Source organism: Lepisma saccharinum, chromosome 20, assembly GCF_977018435.1.
Source record: "Lepisma saccharinum chromosome 20, izLepSacc3.1, whole genome shotgun sequence".
Taxonomy (NCBI): Eukaryota; Metazoa; Arthropoda; class Insecta; order Zygentoma; family Lepismatidae; genus Lepisma; species Lepisma saccharinum.
In genome coordinates this window covers 45,418,599-45,438,049 of record NC_139248.1, presented here as the reverse complement: position 1 = coordinate 45,438,049, position 19,451 = coordinate 45,418,599, and the positions used below count along the sequence as shown (strand labels likewise).

The 19,451-nt window shown below is 36.6% G+C and overlaps 1 protein-coding gene across 1 annotated transcript in view; it reads right to left on the bottom strand.

The window, feature by feature from the left end:
• LOC146003452 (trypsin-1-like) overlaps positions 1 to 19,451 on the bottom strand; it is a 67,387-nt gene that overhangs the window by 8,146 nt on the left and 39,790 nt on the right. The window contains exons 5-6 of the mRNA XM_083141738.1: positions 17,415 to 17,617; positions 3,590 to 3,647 (exon numbers count right to left, since the gene is read on the bottom strand). Coding sequence (XP_082997864.1) covers positions 3,590 to 3,647; positions 17,415 to 17,617 — 261 coding nt within the window. The remainder of the gene's footprint in view (positions 1 to 3,589; positions 3,648 to 17,414; positions 17,618 to 19,451) is intronic.

Sequence of the window (19,451 nt, the reverse complement as noted above, 5' to 3'; positions counted from 1 at the left end):
GATGCTGGTTCGACCACGATTGAAATGTTCCACCCAGTTGTAAACGGCTTTCCTAGATAAACATGTGTTACCTTAAACAGGTAACATTTTCTTGTGCACTTGCTCAGTAGATTTGCCCTGCGCCCACAGAAATTTAATTACGGCCCGTTGCTCACCATGCGTACACTGGGCTAACACACCTGCTATCCTACCCACTTGACACTCGAATGACTCACCGCCGCATGAGAACATGACTACTAGCGCTGTATACGATACACAGTGGTGCTGCCACCTACACCGACACTTGCGGAAAGGATCAGTGCAACAACTAATATTCATAAAACAATTTCACATTGCAGCAATTCGAAGATATTTCATTTTGCGACTTATATATTGATTTTCCTCGTATTTGTACTGTAATCATGCTAATGTTATATGTAACAAAATGACGTGTTCTATACTGCTGCAGATAGAAATATCAACAATGTAGTCAACAGAATGAGAATAAATTACAATTACAATTAGAGATATAGATTTTGTGTGCAAAAGCATGGTTCAGAAGTTGTTTCATTTCAGTGAGATATAGCTAAGACATTCCACAACTAGAAAATAATTAACAATTCTAGTCAAATTAGGTGTCACAGGGCTGTGTGTATGTAGAAATAATAGGTGTCATTAAACGTACATCCACCCAAGGATAATAAAATGTTAATGGATATAATTTTAGTGTAAGTATTTGTTATAAATAACCTATAATATTAATAAATTATTAATATTTATAGTATATAATATAAATATAATATTTCAATTATAACCAATAAAATTTTATCTTTATTGGTTTGGTAAATACAGCCTTGATTTACATGAATTCTTTTAAGCATAACAATATTATTTTTTTATTGAACTTTAATGGAGTTAAACTTTTTATTTTTAAAACACCTACTTGTGTTCGCATGTGATATTAAAATAACTTTCAAAACCTTTTCAACCAATAAAGACACCAATTTTGAGATGTTTATTTGATTATATACAGTTTGTGGAAAATGTTTACTAAACCAGGGGAGAGGTTTGAACTCATTAAACCTTCCCATTATATATTACTCTTTGATATCCAGTGGCACAATTAATGATTTCTCACCTCCCCCTCCCCTCATAGAAAGCTTTAAGGGATTACATTTCTACTACTTCAATTTTGCTATGTTTGTCCTCTGCCTCCATAGACCTGTACGAGACCTGGAAGGAACCCGTCCACAAGGAGTCGCGCTTACAATAATATGCTTGATTGATTGATTTAGTTTATTTTACTTCGCGTTTTGTGCCTCTTGGCTAATTTGCGAAGATGGGGATGAGTGATGAAATGATGAAATGGATGAAAATGGACATTCACAAACAACCATACCCGACTAGGATTCGAACCCGGGACCCTTGGCGTTGCAGCGCGATGTGCTAACCACTCGGCCACAGGGTCGGGCACAATAATATGCAACACACACTTCAAGCCAGGTGAGCAATCGAGCTTCCCCAAACAAGAATTCACAGGCCTCGATGCCTGCCAGATTTTTATCTTTACCCAGGTGGTAAGAAGTCATGTGAAACTCGATGTAGTTCCTACAGTCAGACGCGAGCACCACTGTCAGTGTTGCCAATGGCTATTATATTTCACTATGCATGGAGACATTTGAATTTACGCTGGTCGCATGGGCCTTCAGGTTCTATAACTGTTAGATTTTGAAACTTATCAAATTGGTTTCATTATTAAGTCAAACCGACTACCACATATTTTCCAAATTTGTTTTGAAGGTCTTGAAATAGGTTTGTGTGTTTTGTTCAGTTTATGTCACTTTTCTGGTCTTGAAATCATAAAGCTTCTCTCGGTTTCAATTTTTACATCATTTGTTTGTTGAAATGTGTAAATAGCATTGCCTGCTATTTGTACCCATCTGAAGATACAAGCTAACAATTATATTTTGCATCGTCTTACTATCAATGCAGTCTGTAGAACTAGATAATTCACAACAACGTGAGCGAACGACGATTAGTTGGAAGAGATGACAATATGCCAGGTGGGCCTAGTAAACGAATCTTGCCGATGTGCAATGCTCTGTCTACCTCACCAATTTCTTATGCTTTTAGGAGTATAACTGTGATGAAATAAACATAAAAATGCAGTATTAACTTAGAAGAAATCTGAATCATAACTCACCATTTGATATGTCTCACTTCTTCCACATATATTTATTTCTCTTTTACTGTTTACCGGTTTACTACTTACTTGACATAAGAATTTTTCCACCACTTTGTCCAGGTTAAGGGTGCAGCAAGTTTCATTTTAAATTCCCATCACAGATAAATCATTTAATCTTGATTCTTCCATTTTATTTCTCCAATCTTTTTTGATTAACTTGAGTGTAGAAAATGACTTTTCAGCTGTCACTCAAGTTATAGGTAGCATTAGATATATAGAGATTTGCTGTGCACAAACCAGCTAAAAGGCTAGCTACACAGCTATTGAATATCATCTAGGTTCACTTAAGATGATGGCTTGCTGTGTATCGTCACTTATTATTACTGGAGATAGGCCTCTGTCTGTGTTATATGATATCTGATATGATTATTTTTGTCTCCCCATCTCACTCACATTTTCACTTCCCTACCTTTTGCACTTGCCACTTCTTTTCATTTATGTAAACACTCACTAATCCATTTTCATTCTTTCCATACTCACACAACATACATCCCCATTTTTGGATTCAGTTCTAGTTGAAAAGCAGCTTCGTGTTCATTGAAAGAATTGTTTTGTTTTGACTTTTTTTTAAAAAAAAATATCTATTTCACCATTTCCTTCGCTGTACCATCTTATGTTACTTTCAGTTTCCTTTTTACTCACTGCTTAAATACTGTTGATTCTGAGACATTGAACTCAATGAGAAACGAACATATGTATCTACCTAAAAGCAGTAACTGTCAAAATGTCGGCTGATCATACGTATAGTAGTAATCCAATGTAGTAGCCTTCACACGTGAGATAAAAGTTTAGCTTTTTACACAAGTGTAGAGCGTTAATATTTGCTAAAAGTCACAGAACATGGAAGCTGTGGAGTAATATTAACATTGTCAAAATTACAATAAAAATAGGGGTCACCCGTCAAAATAATGGGCCCCGTCCTTCTAGTGTTAAAGTAGACTCCCCACTTCCTTCTTTTATTTGCTGAAGCAATCGGTTGGTCTTTTAAAGCAGTGTTTCTTTTTTACTGTTGCAGGAATTCTATTGGGTGCTTTTTTTAATGTTTTGAGAACTCGGTAGCTCTGCAAGTATGTTAAAAATTGTTTAGCCATAGATATTCGTGTGTACAACAACACCTTTAAAAAATACTGTTCCATGAATGTGATTCAAGCAGATAAAAGCAACTGCTAAAAATTGATGCAGTGTAGTAAAATATGGTGGAAAAATTTAGTGCAATTGTTTCTTATAAATTTATTATTTTTTTTTCTGATATCAGGCAACCCCCTCCCCCTGCATGTTGCACTTGTGGGAAAGTTAGTTATGCCAGTATTAGGACCTTTTATGTTCATTGGAATTTCATTTTCAATTACTTTCAATAAAACTCACCTGCAATTTCATATTTGCCTTTGGAATTCAGTACTTGTAATGGACCTCCACTGTCACCCTGCAAAAGAATTTTATGTCTGTGTAAATCAAAAGTAAAGTTGATAGGTATCACTTACCAGGCAATAAGAAAATTCAATGCAAGGATGGCCCTATCAGATCAGAAAGAAACTGTGTGCCTATTGCTCTCTTCATAAACAGAAGCTAAAGTCACATCATATCCATCATTTCTAATTGGAAATAGGCTTCGATACGAACATGGGAAATGAAAATTGTGACCCTACAAAAGAAATTGCGATTTGAAAATTTAATTTTTCATTTTGTTGTGTGTGCGTGAGTTGGTGTTTTGTGAATGTGATCACCATTGATGTTTCCATATTGTGTGAGTTTGTCAGGTCAAAATGCTGAATTGTTTACAATTCACAAATGAAACCCAATAACATTGCTCCTCTTGTGATAAATGGAAAAAGTCACTTAGGTAACTGAAATTTGTAAAAATCATATTTTTACAAATTTTCATTTTCATTTTCATTAACTGATTCAGGGTGTCTACAATTTCATAAAAGCAAAATTCTGCGATTTTTCCAAGTTTTCCAGTCCCAGAACCAACATTTTCCAGACCAGATCATAAGGGCAATTAGTGTACATGAATATGTCTGGAAGTAGAGTTACAATTCTACTATTATATTAGGGTTATTTCGAAAGCAAAGGACGTTTTGTCATACAAAGATACTTATTGATAATATTGCAGAAACAGAATATACATGTTTTGCCACTTGAGTAATTCCATGTCAGATCAATAAAAAAAAGAAAGTTTTTGACCTCACCAGTTCTGATTTTAATGAAATTTGGTATGAAGGACACATATGACAAGGTAAGTAATTCTGCCAATTTTCAGATTTTTATTTTGAAAATTGTCCAAGATACAGACATAATAAAAATCAAAATTTTCGTAAAAAATGACAAACTCACATACTTACAAATGGCTGCAACTTTTACCCTAATTGTAGTACATTGAAAATTCAAACACTGTTGAAAAGCTAAGGAATAGAGCTTTCCATTGATACCCTATATGACCTACTTATGACAATTCAAGGCCATTCACTGTGACCTTTGACCTTGAATATCTCAAAACATGCCATCTCAGAAAATTATGAAAACATATATTTTATTGCCACAACATTCTTCTACCCATGTACCAAATATTAGGCTGGCACTGCAATGGCAAGGCAGTGCAGGATTAATGGGAGTATATGTCCTGCAGGTAAGACACGGATATATATATACGTACAGTAATACTGTTTTCCAGATGTGACAATTTCACAATATGTGTTACATGGTATACTAGTGTTTTTAATTGTACATCAGCTATACATACTACTTTTGATTTGATTTGTTGTTTTAAGTCCACTTTATGCACAGTAAGGCTAATCGGGACTGGACCTACAGTTTAAAGTGGGATCGAAACAACTTGTGCCTCCACCGGGTATCGAACCCGGGACCCCTTGGTTACACTGCGCCATCCGGGAGGCCTATACATACTACTGCCACAATGTTCCACTTTCACAATGACAAGAAATGTAACAGTTCACACAAGTGAAGCACTTGGTTAATGATAAGGTTGCAAACCTTAGGAAAGTGATGCCGGTGACCATCTCCATTTCATTTGGCTCCATAAAATATGTCCGACCTGTTGCTGTTCATAGGTCAACCTTCGTAATGACTGCTGTTTTGTCCACTTCTAATATATCTGGCTTGTTTGGGTATGTGAATGACAGTGATGGTCCATGTGTGTGAAGAAAACTTATCTTAACTTGTTCTATAAGAATGTTCACATCCAAAACACACCCAACCCAGCACTGGTTATCATACACAACAATGACATAGCCACGAATATCCTCCAGATCCAGTTCTGATGGATTTAACAACACTGACTCAACTTTGAATTCAGCCGACTTTGAATACATCTTGGTTTTAACAGCTGTGCGGCTTACTGGTATTACACAGTGAAGTTTTTGAGTACCAGGAATTGGTCGAGCACTACTATGACGTTTCTCATAGTCCTTGTCTATGCTATATTTAAAATGGCAACAAGGAATGTTTCTGAAAACCCAATCATACAGTTGTTGTGGTGTCATAATTTGGTCATTGTATGAACACTGAAGGCTGGCATGTGCAGCTAAGAATCACAGGTCAAGAATCACAGTTGAAGAAGAAGTATTCTGGAAGAGGAGGGTTACAAGTTATTCTTGCAAGGCAATCTTTGTATGTTCTAACTGGTAATTCATCATTAAGAGTTAAGTATTGTAATTTGCACCCTGTTAGCATAAGTTTTACATTTTCATGAGCATAACACACACAGACACAGTGTGTTCCACAGCCAGCACACAATTCTTTGGTCGCAACTCACAGAACATTGAAAACCCTACTTTGTCATTGGGATTCTTGTCTTTAAATCCTTGAAATATTTCTTTCAGATTTCCTAGAACTAGACGTTTCTGTTTTTGCACTTTTGATCCTGATTCAATCACTGTAACATAATATTCTTTTCTAGTTAAACAATGGCTCACTTTATTACTATTATACAGAGTGTCCACAAAGTCCTGTCCCTTGAACTTTGAATAGCTGTAAGTTGGCAACGAAATGTCAAAGATGAACACAACTTTAACACAAGAGAGCACGGTCCTTTGGCATGTTTTTGCGGTTGAAAGAAATACACCACATACCTGAAGAAACACAGGAGTGGAGGGGTATCATGCAGGGTGGAGAAAAAAAATGAACAAAATCATATTTTTGCCCCAAATCTTCTCTCAATTCCTGGTTTGTGACAACTATCTCTGATATCGCACACCAGACACCTATTTTCATGGAATGAAGTGGCTCCTCATGTTTTGGTAGCCCATATCCTACAGTTCTGACTGTTAACATAACCTGATAGGTGAAACCATGCTTCATCGGAAAAATATACTTTGTCAAGTTCCCTTTGAGATCTGAATGTCTGAAGAAACTATCTAGCAAATCGTACTCTTTTGCCCATGTCCGGAAATTTAAGTTCATGTACGACACAAACACAATAAGCATGAAACTTTAACTTACGCAGTGCTTTCTGTATGTTAGATTTGGGGATATGCGATTCTTTCGATAAATGCCAGAGTGATTTCTTAGACGAACGAGCATACTGACGTTCAAAATCTTCGAAAAAATCAGCTGTAAAGGCACTAGGTTTTCCACTTTGTGGCTTGTCACACACCCTACCAGTTTCACCAAATTTGTTTTTCAGCCACAATATTGTTTTCCTATGTGGTACACTCTTGTTAGGATACGTCATTGAAAACTGTTCCTGCACCTGATGATGACTGTTTGCAAGAAGCATTTGAGGATAGAAACACGTTCTTGCAAGGTGTAACTCATTTCAAAAGATAAGGGAATAATAATTTTTAAATCAAATTAATAACAGCATTCACAGCAGCTAAAACAACGTCACTCACATACGACACAATCAATGAACCAACAATGCAACAAACAGACCAGCACTGACCGGCTCGATCCAGTTACTCAGCATGGCAGTGCCGCCTGGATTGCTCACCAGAGAAGTCAGTGTTGCTAACCAACAAACAGTAAAAGTAATCGTCCATACCAGATGTTACAATTTACAATCACTCGATATCAGTACTTTATTCTTCCCATGTTGTGTAGATACCCAGTATGCATCGTGCCGTGCAATTCGATGCTCACAGCATTGCAAACTGTCATGAAAATGTGCAAAAAGTAGGTTTTCTTGCTTACGTCATAAAATTTGATTTCTCTGTCACCCTACACATTGCAACCAAAAAAATTTAGCCTCTTTCGACATTTCTGTGTATGTAAAGACTAAAAGTTCAGAGATAGTTGTCGTAAACCAGGAATTGAGAGAAGTTTTGGGGCAAAAATATGATTTTGTTCATTTTTTTCTCCACCCTGCACGATACCCTTCTCCCTCCTGCATTTCTTCAGGTACGTGGTGTATTTCTTTCAACCGCAAAAACATGCGAAAGGACCATGCTCTCTTGTGTGAAAGTTGTGTTCATCTCCGACATTTCGTTACCAACTTACAGCTATTCAAAGTCCAAGGGACAGGACTCATAGACACTTGGTAGTATGCAATAACGTTTTCAATTGTGCTGTCACTGAGAGTCTTATCAGGCCTAGGATTTGGAGTTGTTAAAATACCCTGGTAAAGGTAAAGGTAAAGTGTTCCCCTGTGCTTAGCACCACGCCATGAAGGCGTATAGGGGGTGTGGGGGTAATCCTCCACAAAAAGTTTCAACTTTCGTGCCATGTAATATGTTACACCAAATTCTTCCTGAATTTTACGAATGCTCCAGGTTTTAGGTAATATTGTTAGTATTTGTACTTTTGCACTGCTTGAGTCTGTTTCTTGAAATTTTTCTTTCAACTGTGAAATCATGACCGATTCATCAGACACTGTCACAGGATTCTCACATTCTGGAACACCCTAATAGTCTTTTATAACTTTACCAATTTTCTTAAATGTCTTACTGTACCGTCCAACACCTAATTTTTGTTTTTCACAGGAGATTCGCCTAGAGAAAGTAATGTATCATTCAGATCCTTCAAGTTTGTGTCTCTGTCAGTCCATATCTCACTCTGCACCTCTACCTCTCAATTATCTTCACTTGATAACTCAGGTTGTTCTTCCTCTGCATCTGTTTCAGTTATACATGATGGACCTGGCATTTCTGAGAGTGATTTTCTGCACGACTACTTATTTTCTGTTCTTATGTTATATTTGGATATTTCTGAACCATACAAGACTGTACTTTTCTCAGATTCTTTCTCCACCTTGTGTGTCCACTTTTAGTCAGTGGATTACAACAAAAAATATGACCTTTAAAGTCCATTTTGGTTAATGAAACTGTTTATACAGGAAACTGATAAAATTACAAAAAGATTCTCTCAGGCTATCATCCAGGTGAGTTGTGGAAATGATTCCAAGCTTTCGAGAGCTAACATCACTCTCATCTTCAGGCGTTATCTCTCGAAAGCTTGGAATCATTTCCACAACTCACCTGGTCAATAGCCCTAGATCATATTTTCATCATTTGTCACCAGGAAAGCTTCAAGTCTTACATCTGATAAAATTAAGATTTGTTGCTATTTACTGATGAAAATTGTGTCTATGAAATATAGTTGCTATCACATAGCAGCATATTTCTGATAAATCTGTTGATTTGTTATAAAATATACACATTTCATGTATAATAAACCCAAATCCTCAAGGTATGAAATATTTATTGCATGGTATGTCTATGTGCCTTACCTGCAATAGTATGCAGCATGACACTCCCGTTAATCCTGCACTGCCTTGCCATTGCAGTGCTAGCCTAATGTTTGGTACATGGGTAGAAGAATGTTGTGGCAATAAAATATATTTTTTTCATAATTTTCTGAGATGGCATGTTTTGAGATATTCAAGGTCAAAGGTCACAGTGATTGGCCTTGAATTGTCATAAGTAGATCATATAGGGTATCAATGGAAAGCTCTATTCCTTAGCTTTTCAACAGTGTTTGAATTTTCACTACAATTAGGGTGAAAGTTGCAGCCATTTGTAAGTATGTGAGTTTGTCAAATTTTTACGAAAATTTTGATTTTTATTATGTCTGTATCTTGGACAATTTTCAAAATGAATATCTGAAAATTGGCAGAATTACTTGCCTTGTGTCCTTCATATCAAATTTCATCAAAGTCAGAACTAGTGATGTCAAGAAGGTGATTGATCTGACACGGAATGTCTCACATGCTTTTTCCTACATCTCCACATAGTCGCCTTTTGCTTTGCTCTCATCTGTAAATTTGATAAATTGGAGTTACGTCCATCTTTTTCTCACATGATGCTATGTTCATAGCACTTGCCATTTTTTGGGATATTTGTTTAAAATGCTTAAATATTTTAGCTTAAAGTTAAAATGAATGTACTAGAGGAAAAGTGAATATGTCCAGACAGAAAATTTAATTGTAATGAAAATGAAGAATGTTTCTTTGTTTATTCTATGATGTAGTGCCAAAGCTCTTGTGATGTTCCAGACAACATTCTCTCTGAAAGATAATGATGCAATGTCAAGCAAATCCACCACTTATCACAGGAGGGGATTAACTAGTTGTATTAGGAAAACTCATAAGTGTAGACATAGACTTTCTAAATATTATTTTTTTGGAAAAGCCCCAGTCGCAAAACTGAACCATTCTATTTGCATTCAATAGTGCCTCACAATGAACAATGATACTTTGATTCTTTGCGTGACTGTAATAAATTCAGTAGAATACTGAAGGACACAGTTTCCTAAGGACAATCTGTGGAACTTAGAAATTAACCTGACCTGCTATTTTCTTCCATTTCCCATCACCTTTCATTAACATGACATCTCGTTCATAGAAATCTATTGCAAAATATATAAATAAAGCATGCGACATCATTTAAATGTTTACTTCCCCCCCATTCGTAGTCACATTACTAAAAAACTGAAATTGCAGGATTAGGTGTACCATCCTCTTGTTCTTTTCATCAGAAAAGTTAATTAAAGTTAAGTTTAAAACATTTTTCATGTCATTTGTACATTAGAAACTTCAATTTGCAGATGAGAACAATGCCACATAGTGCTTGAATCGATATGCAGGTGAGCTGCACAGCTGAATATCCCTTTCTTATTAACCATATTTCTTGAAGGAGATATTTTATTTTAGTTGGATTCATTGGAAAAGAGCATATATTGTAGGTACATAATCTTTCTTCAGTACAAGGGCACCTGCAGAAGTCCCCAACCCCCCTGCCCTGAGATATCTGAAAAAACTTCATGTAATCCAAATATTGAAATTGTAGTGTGAAAACATGGACCAGGAATGCCCTGAATGAGAGCTGATTATTTGCAAATTATCCTAGTTCTAGGGATGCTTTGTGAGAATTCTCCTAACTGCAGGATAGCATCAGCCCACCTTTCCCCACTTTAAACACGGCTACACCCCCTGAGAAAAAATCCTGTGGGCAGTCTTACTTCAGTATCTAATTATGCAAGTCAGTGGCGTATACTGGGTTAAAAACCTGCCCTATCGCACCATATCATAATGTCGAAAGGACAAAAATTTGCTGGTGGGGATGTTTTTTTTTAACTCATTTTGGGTTCAAGTGATGTGATTGATTGATTTCGTTTTTTAAGTCCACTTTATGCACAGTAAGGCTAATCGGGACTGAACCTACAGTTTAAAATGGGATCCGAACCACTATATGACTCCGGTATTGAACCCGGGATCCCTTGACTACGAGGTGAAGACGCTACCACTGTGCCATTGGGGAGGCCCTTGAAGTGATGTAACATTGTGATTAAAAATATATAACTCATAAATAAAATATGGAAATGTACACTATTTCAAGAATTTCATTCTTATTTACATAAATAAGCATGGACGTCCGCAGGATTTTTTCCAGGGAGGGGCAAGGAAGGTATTTTTTCCAGGGGGGCAAACGAAGGCAAATTTTCACCAAAAATAGTGGTGTTCCATAAAAAACATTGCTTTAATTTGAATGTATGGTGTTCATGCAATAATTAACACATATTATTGTGGCTAAAATGAAATTATATGTGTGAAATACATATTTCTTGGTTGACTTTCATTTTCCAGGGGGAGGCATGCCCCCCCCCCCCTTCCAGACGCCCATGTAAATAAGAGGCCCATATTGCGAAATATTTATGTACGCCTATATACGAGAATAAATATAAACTTCTACCTACCTATTTTCATGATTTAAAGTTCGGGGCCTCCTCGTTGGCGCAGTGGTAATGCCATTGCCTTCTTACTAAGGGGCCCCAGGTTTGATACATGGTAATTCAGATATCACTTTAACTGTAGGTCTGATCCCCATTAGCCTATCTGTGCATAAAGTGGACATAAAACAAAAAATCCAAAACGATTTAGAGCTTATCCTCATATGTAAGCCGAATAGACAGCTTGTTAATTATGTCCCTTATTTCAGTTCACTACACAACACTGCACATATCATTCACAAAAATACAATCCACTCACTACTGTATTCACACGCTGCTTCTAAATAAATTCTATGCACCAAGGAACCCTTCAACCAGGGGCGGCGTACTTTCAACAACGACAACACCCCTCACTGCTGATCAATAACAAAATAAAATGAAGAAGTGAAGATACTAATTACAGAAATAAGAGAAAATAAAATACCTTTCTTTCCATTTATAATGATGGAAGAGCTTCTCCAGTTTCTGTGATGAATATTTTCCTTCGTACGATGAACTGTGATGACAATGATGGTGAATGAAGCCTATATGCATGATCTATCTCCAGGCGAGCGGCTGCTCCTCGTCTTTTAATAGAGGGAGGGGGCATGGACTTCGATTCCACACAAAGTTATATAGTGCAGAGTAGTTGATTCACTATAATATGTCAAAATTTCACACATTCATACTTTTAACACTGGGGGAGAGGGGATCTTGCTCCTCATCCTTTCTGCACCTCACCATGCCAATAATGTAAACTAATATTAATGTGTTATGTCTTTGTATAAGAAGTCCATTCTGCGGTTCTTCAAACATGCAAACTTCTCTATTATTCTTTTGTTGAAGTCAGGAATTTCACGAACAAGTTCTTTTTCGATAGATAGCATGGCCAATGCATTTAATCTCTTCTCTTTCATGGTGTTAAGCATAAAAGTTTTAATGTGCTTTAGCGTAGAGAAGCACCTTTCTGATCCCGCAGTGTTCATGGGAGTGGTTACAATAACACATAACAGCTTCACAATTTCAGCGTATACCCCTTCTAAGTTGTTATGAAGGAAAAACTGAAGGAGGGAAGTTGCTCCACTACTGATTCTGAAATCTTTTCTCGTGTACAACGTAGTTAGTTCAGTTTTCAGCCGTGGCTTATTTAGAAAGGGGTATGCATCAAGAGCAGCGTTTGCCTCACATTCAGGAAATTTTAGAGCATATGTCTGAAACTTATTTGAGCTAAAATGTGTTGAAGCCACAAGATGACCCGTGAATGAGAAGCGCTCATGGGCTTGTGTTGTTATGGTATCGTAAACTTCTAGAGATGCCGCTAGCTTCCCTGTTCCTGAGTTCGATTCACGCCGACGTTTTGGATCACTTCCTTCCTCGGATGAACGTTCTCTTCCGGATATGCCATTTCTCACGTCCGTGACTGCATTTTCGAATTTGTTTATAGCAGCATGCACTTGTACTGCGTCCGTGTTCGTTTTCTGAACTTCGGCGTACAAGTGGTCAACATGCGGCATGATTTTGTGAAAGAGTGATAGCCAATATATAAAGGTGTTGTTTTTCAATTGATAACATAAACCAGCTGCCTCTCGAATTGTCACACCGTCGAATTCGGCATTCTGTTCTATTTTTTCAAGACATTCAATAATTTCCGTCCTGTATTCAAATATTGTGTTCACCAGTCTGCTATTGAAATTCCACCGCGTAGGCATTGCCCTGGGCAACTGCTTTGATGCAACTGATTCTAAAGCAGCAATTCTCTGAGGTGACCTCGAAAATAATGATGCAAAGCCAGCAAGATGCATGAAGAATGTCCTGACCCCACTTATATGCAGAGTAGCCTGTTGCACGGTGAGATTTAATTGATGGGCATAGCAATGAATAAAATATGCATATTCATAATGCTTCCTAATAAGTGTTTGAACACCTGCATGTTGCCCACTCATTTCAGCTGCCCCAGCGAAGCACTGACCAATTAATTTATATGGCTTATCTTTTAAGAACTGACCTATTTCGGATAACAATATTTCTGCAATATCATTTGTTCTGGCACGAGCAGGATTAAAAAATTCCCAGAATCGTTTGTAAACTTTTCCAGATCTCTCATAGCAGAAAATGAGAACAAGTTGTAGCTGTGAAGAAGAATCTGTAGTTTCATCAGTCTGAATTGCAACAAAATGAGCATTTTCTATCTGAATGCTTATTTCTTCTCTGCATACTTCCAAAATGATGTCCAAAATTTCATTTTGAATCGTGCTTGAGGTTCCCTTAAATACACTAGCAGACTCAAGATGTTCTTTCAATGATAAATCAAGTTCTGCCACAAAATTTACAAGGCCAGGAAATATTCCTCTGTTAAGTGAATCTGCAGATTCATCATGACCTCTCAATGCACATTCAAATACACCGCAAATTTAATGCAGTCTATGATAGTTGAATGAATTTTCCTGTTCTTGTCAACCATATCATTGTGCCATTTCACTGCTATTCAATATGATGAGTCCAGCAATACTTACACGACCCAGTAATGCAAGATCCGTACATGCATGAATGTGCAATTTGGAAGATTCGTGGCTTTTTATCTTTTCTGACAAATGTTTCATTTCCTTTATACCTGTACGTGTCCAAGCAAAGTCGCCCCCAAACAAAATACAAGGAAAGCAAAATAAAGCTCTGCATTTATCGCAACCACAAAGCCACACTTTTCGTTGATACTAGTCCATGTTAAAATTCCAATTTACTTGCTTTCCCTTACATGTTGTTGAATGCTGAATTGAAATATTTGGTCGATGTGGTCCTAGTAGCTTTATCTGCAGTTTCTCTTCCATTGCCAATGAATTGAAAGGCGTAGATATTAAAGTTTCTACATGATTCATTGTCATTTTAACATGGACTAGCATTGCAAAATGTCTTCCAAAATAATGAAAAGAAATATTCTATATTCACCAAGTATCCACTAATATCAATGACTAACTAGGAAGATGATACAGCATTAAGTTCAGTTACAACACTTTACATTAGCCATGTACCCCCAAAAAGTTCGTTTATACTTACGAAGATATTCTGCATGTCAAGTTGCTGGAACACAGACACAATCACACAAATAAATAAACACGTACAGTAACTATAAACTTGCGAAAAACTAATTATTTCATAAGCGACCAATACGCACAGATGGAACGCAATGCAAACTCACACACTAACTGAAATCCAAAGCCGTATTACAATGGGAAGAAAGGAGGATCTTTTTGAAAATACGAGGGACTAGTTTGTGCAATAAAAAGTGTTGTCAACTTTTCAGGTTGCCGGAACAAGCGCGAAGAAAAGCATTCGAGGGATTTTTTTTGTATCTTATTGCTGCAGGCTGGAAGAACGAATGAACTGCCTGCCAAGCGTTGGAAACACTGAACAGTGAACAAGGCAAACATGAATGGGCAGGGCACCTCGTTCACTGCCCAGAGACGGCTACGAATTTTGCGCTTTTCCATTGTGAGGGTGATACTGTCCCTTGCCTATGCTGTAAATGTTTGGATTAGTCAGTGACGTCACGTCTCAGGGCAGAGCTGAGATTGGACTCCCTCCAACAGGACAGAGAAATATATTATCCTCGCACAGGGTGCATACCCTGTAAGTCTGGTTGCAGCAACGTAGGAGTGAGGGGAAAAACAAAAAAATTAGTTATGTTTATATACCGATAGTCTCTTCAGATGAACTTTTTATGTTAAAATTGTTGTGGGGCAGTCCCCTAGTTGCCCTTTATGTAGCATCACCACTGCCTTCAACACCCCTCAACGTGATCTAGACTAGAACTGGTCTTTGTCGTTTGATTAATTTCTAGATGCACTCATAAACCATTCCCGCTCAGCCAGCAATTTTCTCCTCCCCACTGTAACTCTAGTTGTTTTAAGGTCAACGACTTCTTTTTCAACTCGTCTGTAAGCGTTCAATGATGTCTTTGCCCCTGTCATATGCCACGCTTTCTGTTTGCCTGTGATAATTCACTTCAAATTCCCCATTCCTGGGAAAAATTACATGCTGAGAACTATGGGTTTGCAACATTAACCCAGATTTTTGAGGATGTTCAGAGGGTTTTTTTCCCACCATATGCAACCCTTTTCCATCTTCTGTAACAGTTTGGTTCCACAATTCCCCATTCCTGGGGATATTACATGCTGGGAAAAATTGGTTTGCAATGTTGATTGGATAATCCTTGTGGTAGCACGACTATGTGGCCCCTGGCCTCGCCCGTCACCCCCTGGAGCTTCACCCCAGCCACCACGCGAGTTCAAGGAAAGCAGGTAAGGTTTCAACTCCTAAGCAATCAGCTTCATCTTCTTATTGAAATGAACAATTTTATGCACATTTTCTAATAGATTTTTTTTCTGTATTTTGGTCACTGAGCAGATAGCCCTGAATATATGCCCCTGATACAAGTAACATCTAGGTAGCAAATATTTTATTCTTTATTTGCATGATAATTGTCATCACTCACTCCCTCCCCATGTATTTTGCTACAAAACTGGATGTTCAGTGAGCCTTATAGGCACTATTGAAGTTGTCAAATTCATAAACATCTCATTAATAGACCCTATAAAATCTACCAAGTTATAACTGCATGTGTAGGGGCATGTTAAAAATCTGAAACTGTTAAAATTGGAAATACATCTAATACATCTAATGTGGTTTGATTAAATGTTTTGTATTAATTAATAATGGAATTATAAAATAATACTTTCTCAATGAATTCTATTATATTTAAAGCACATAAATCATTCAAATGCTGACCAAGGCAAAATTTATTGTGTAAAAGATATACACTAAAAAAGTAACGTTTTCACCCTCTAACAGGGTCTTCTTCAGACAAAGATTCACAATAAATTAAGAATTCCTTATACAATAAATTTTGCCTTGGTCAGCATTTGAATGTTTTATTAACATGGAAACAAGGCTTAACAGTGTTACAATTAAAGCACATGCATTATGGTTGTAATGTTTTCTATGAAAAATGTTTTATTGATGCTTTTCTCTGTGCTGTAATGGTTAATAATTGTATTTAGTATAACCAGAAATAAAAAAATGCCAAATATGCATTTCAAACTTTTGTTACGGGATAATTTTATCTTACTACAAGAAAGACACATGCGTATGGTGTAATAGTGAATGCACATGAGGCAAAATTGTAATGATTTTACTACAATTCTTGATAACAACCAACAATAATATCGTACAAGTACATTATTCAAAGGGACACCTTGTTGATGAAAATTGGTACCACGTTCATTTTAATCTCAGTCTAGCCCTGATACAAATAAATTGTGGTACTAGTTCCTATAGAATTTCACATAAAATTTTTCACATAAAAACTAAGGGAAAAAAATAACTGTTCTCTTATTAACAAAGTAAAGGAGTTGCTTTGACTAACTCACAATTAATAAAGAATATTACAGAGTTATTCTGATACTTCTCTCCATTCTGAGACTTGAGGAGGGCAATACTGATTGATATCTAAACCTATTGCCCATATTGGATATTATTATTCAATTTGACTTGTGACATTCACATAAAGAGAATAGACATTTATCACCAGAATAGTTAAACAGAGAAGCAGCTTCAAATCTTTCAAAACATGGCATTTTAAGAAATTTTCAAATTTTTAACATTTCTGTTGTCAACCAGTTTCAGAATTGAAGTATATTTTCAGGATCATAAATGACCAATTATTCATAAATGAACAGTTGTCACTTTTTCATATCCATGTAGATTCTACAGTGCATTGGCAATGACACATATTACAACTCCTTTGATTTAAACTCTAAGGCATTCCTTTGACAGGCCATTTTGAAATGTGCTACAAACACTTTCTAACTTACTAAATGTTGCTTCTTACATCTCTTTCTCCAAAGGAACTTTTACAATATCTAGTGTTAATCAGCTGAAGACTTTGTAACAATTTTATTTCTGTTATTATTTTGGTATAAAACGAATTTACTCTGATCAAGAATTTATCAAATAAATTATTAAAATTAAAAGTTACCTGACAAGCATCTCTGCCACCTTGTAAGTAGCCAGCACAGAAATGTGTCTCGCCTATTTGGAATGGCAGATACTTGGATTCTGTGCATTGGGCTCTGGACATTATTGGAACATCAACTTTCTGGAGAGTGCATGACTGGTTTCCAAATTTTTGTGTGTTTCCCCAGCCACTTACTGTCCCTATTTCTCCATAATAAATAAGACCTGAAAATGAATTACCTTATTAATTTTTATGTTGTGCAAGTTTTTCGAGAAAAAATAAATACTATTAACTATAACACTGCATTACAGTTTTCTTTTCTGGAAAGATAATAGTGTTTCTGAAAGTACTTTTGCTGCTTAACTCGAACATGGGTCCATGTGAAATCGAACAGGCCATATCACCTGTTGTATCCTCGGTCAGGAGGGGTGGAGAATACAATCCTTCGAAGTACGTGTTCGTTGGTCCAGTGAAAACTTAGTAGTTAACTTCAAATAAATTAAGTTCGTACTTGAGGTTTTAAATATATATGTATTGAACGAAATCACTGGAGACACTACAATTACACTTACAGTCATTCACATGTAGATTTGGGGACATCACATTCACATGTAGATTTTTACAAGTCTTTACCGACACCAAGTTCTACAATTAGTCTTTCAGACTAAACACAAGGAATATTATCCACAGGTATTTAAGACGATAATTACCATGTACCCGGCAGTAGTATGATTTGACCTATTATTGGCGCGAGAAAGTATGAACCCCCCTCAGGCAGATTTGGCTACACTTAAAACAAGCTCAACATGCCCATATGAGCTTTTTGCTCAAGTGTGGAACCCTGTCTAATCCAAGATTTTTGTAAAAATGCCCTCGGGAATTTCCCGTGAAAGTATGACCCCCCTCACATTGATTTGCCTACACTTATAAAAGGCACTTCTGTGAGATTGTTGTCCATAAATTTGTTAAAAATATGCCCCTCTTGATATTTTTTTTGGCTACACTTAAAACTAGGCCAAACGTATTAACACACACACACACACACACAAATCACACTGCTGAACCCAACTGATATTTTTTATTAAGCATAGAATTTTGATTTGGACCCCAGGAAATCTTATATAATAAACAACAACAAAAATGCCAAATCAAAAATATTGTAATCATTGCAAAAAGAATATATCCAGCCCCAATTGGGCTAAGCATCAAAAGAATTGTAATCCAGACAAATGCAGAACTCCCACAAAAATATGCCCTAAATGCCATAGAAAATATAGTCTGGAATATTTCACATATAAACATAAAGGTACTTGTTCTGCACAGTCATCAACATTGCCCCCACAACCATCTACATCTGGTCTGAAAAGGAAGCATGAAACACCTGTTAATGCTGGACCGGCAAAGCAGCCACGCTATGAACCCATCCATAGCAGTTTTAATGGCCAACTTAGAGATCACCGGTTTGTATCAGAGCCAAAATGTGATATTAAGAATTTTTTGAACAGTATAAATTCTGATGTGCAGGCAATTCTAAATGCACAAAATGGCTCTTATAAGCTGTCCCTCAAATTGTTTACACAATATAAGAAGCCAAATGACACAAAATTTACACAGCCCCACATAACAGAAACTGTACCGGTATATTCAAATGCAAATTCAGACAAAATAATAAGCAGTTTGATAGATCAATTGAATATTAAACACTCTGAATTTGCAGCAAAAGAGTCTGGATGGACCCTATGCGGATCTCCACACAAGCTCTATGTTAATATTTCTGAATTCAACCCATTACAAGGATCTACATATTTGCCTTTACCTGCCAATATTAAAAACAAAACAGCCGTGGTTAACATAGAAAATAATGATGAGAAATGCTTTTTGTGGTGTATTTTAGCTGCTTTGTATCCAGTTTTAAGGGATCCTGAGAGAATAAGTTATTATATACAGCATGAACATGATTTTGATGAAGCAATGGAGGGTTTAGAATATCCAATGTCTGTTCAGAATATTGATAAATTTGAAAAAAAGGCCCGGGATATTAATGGTAAACAATTATCT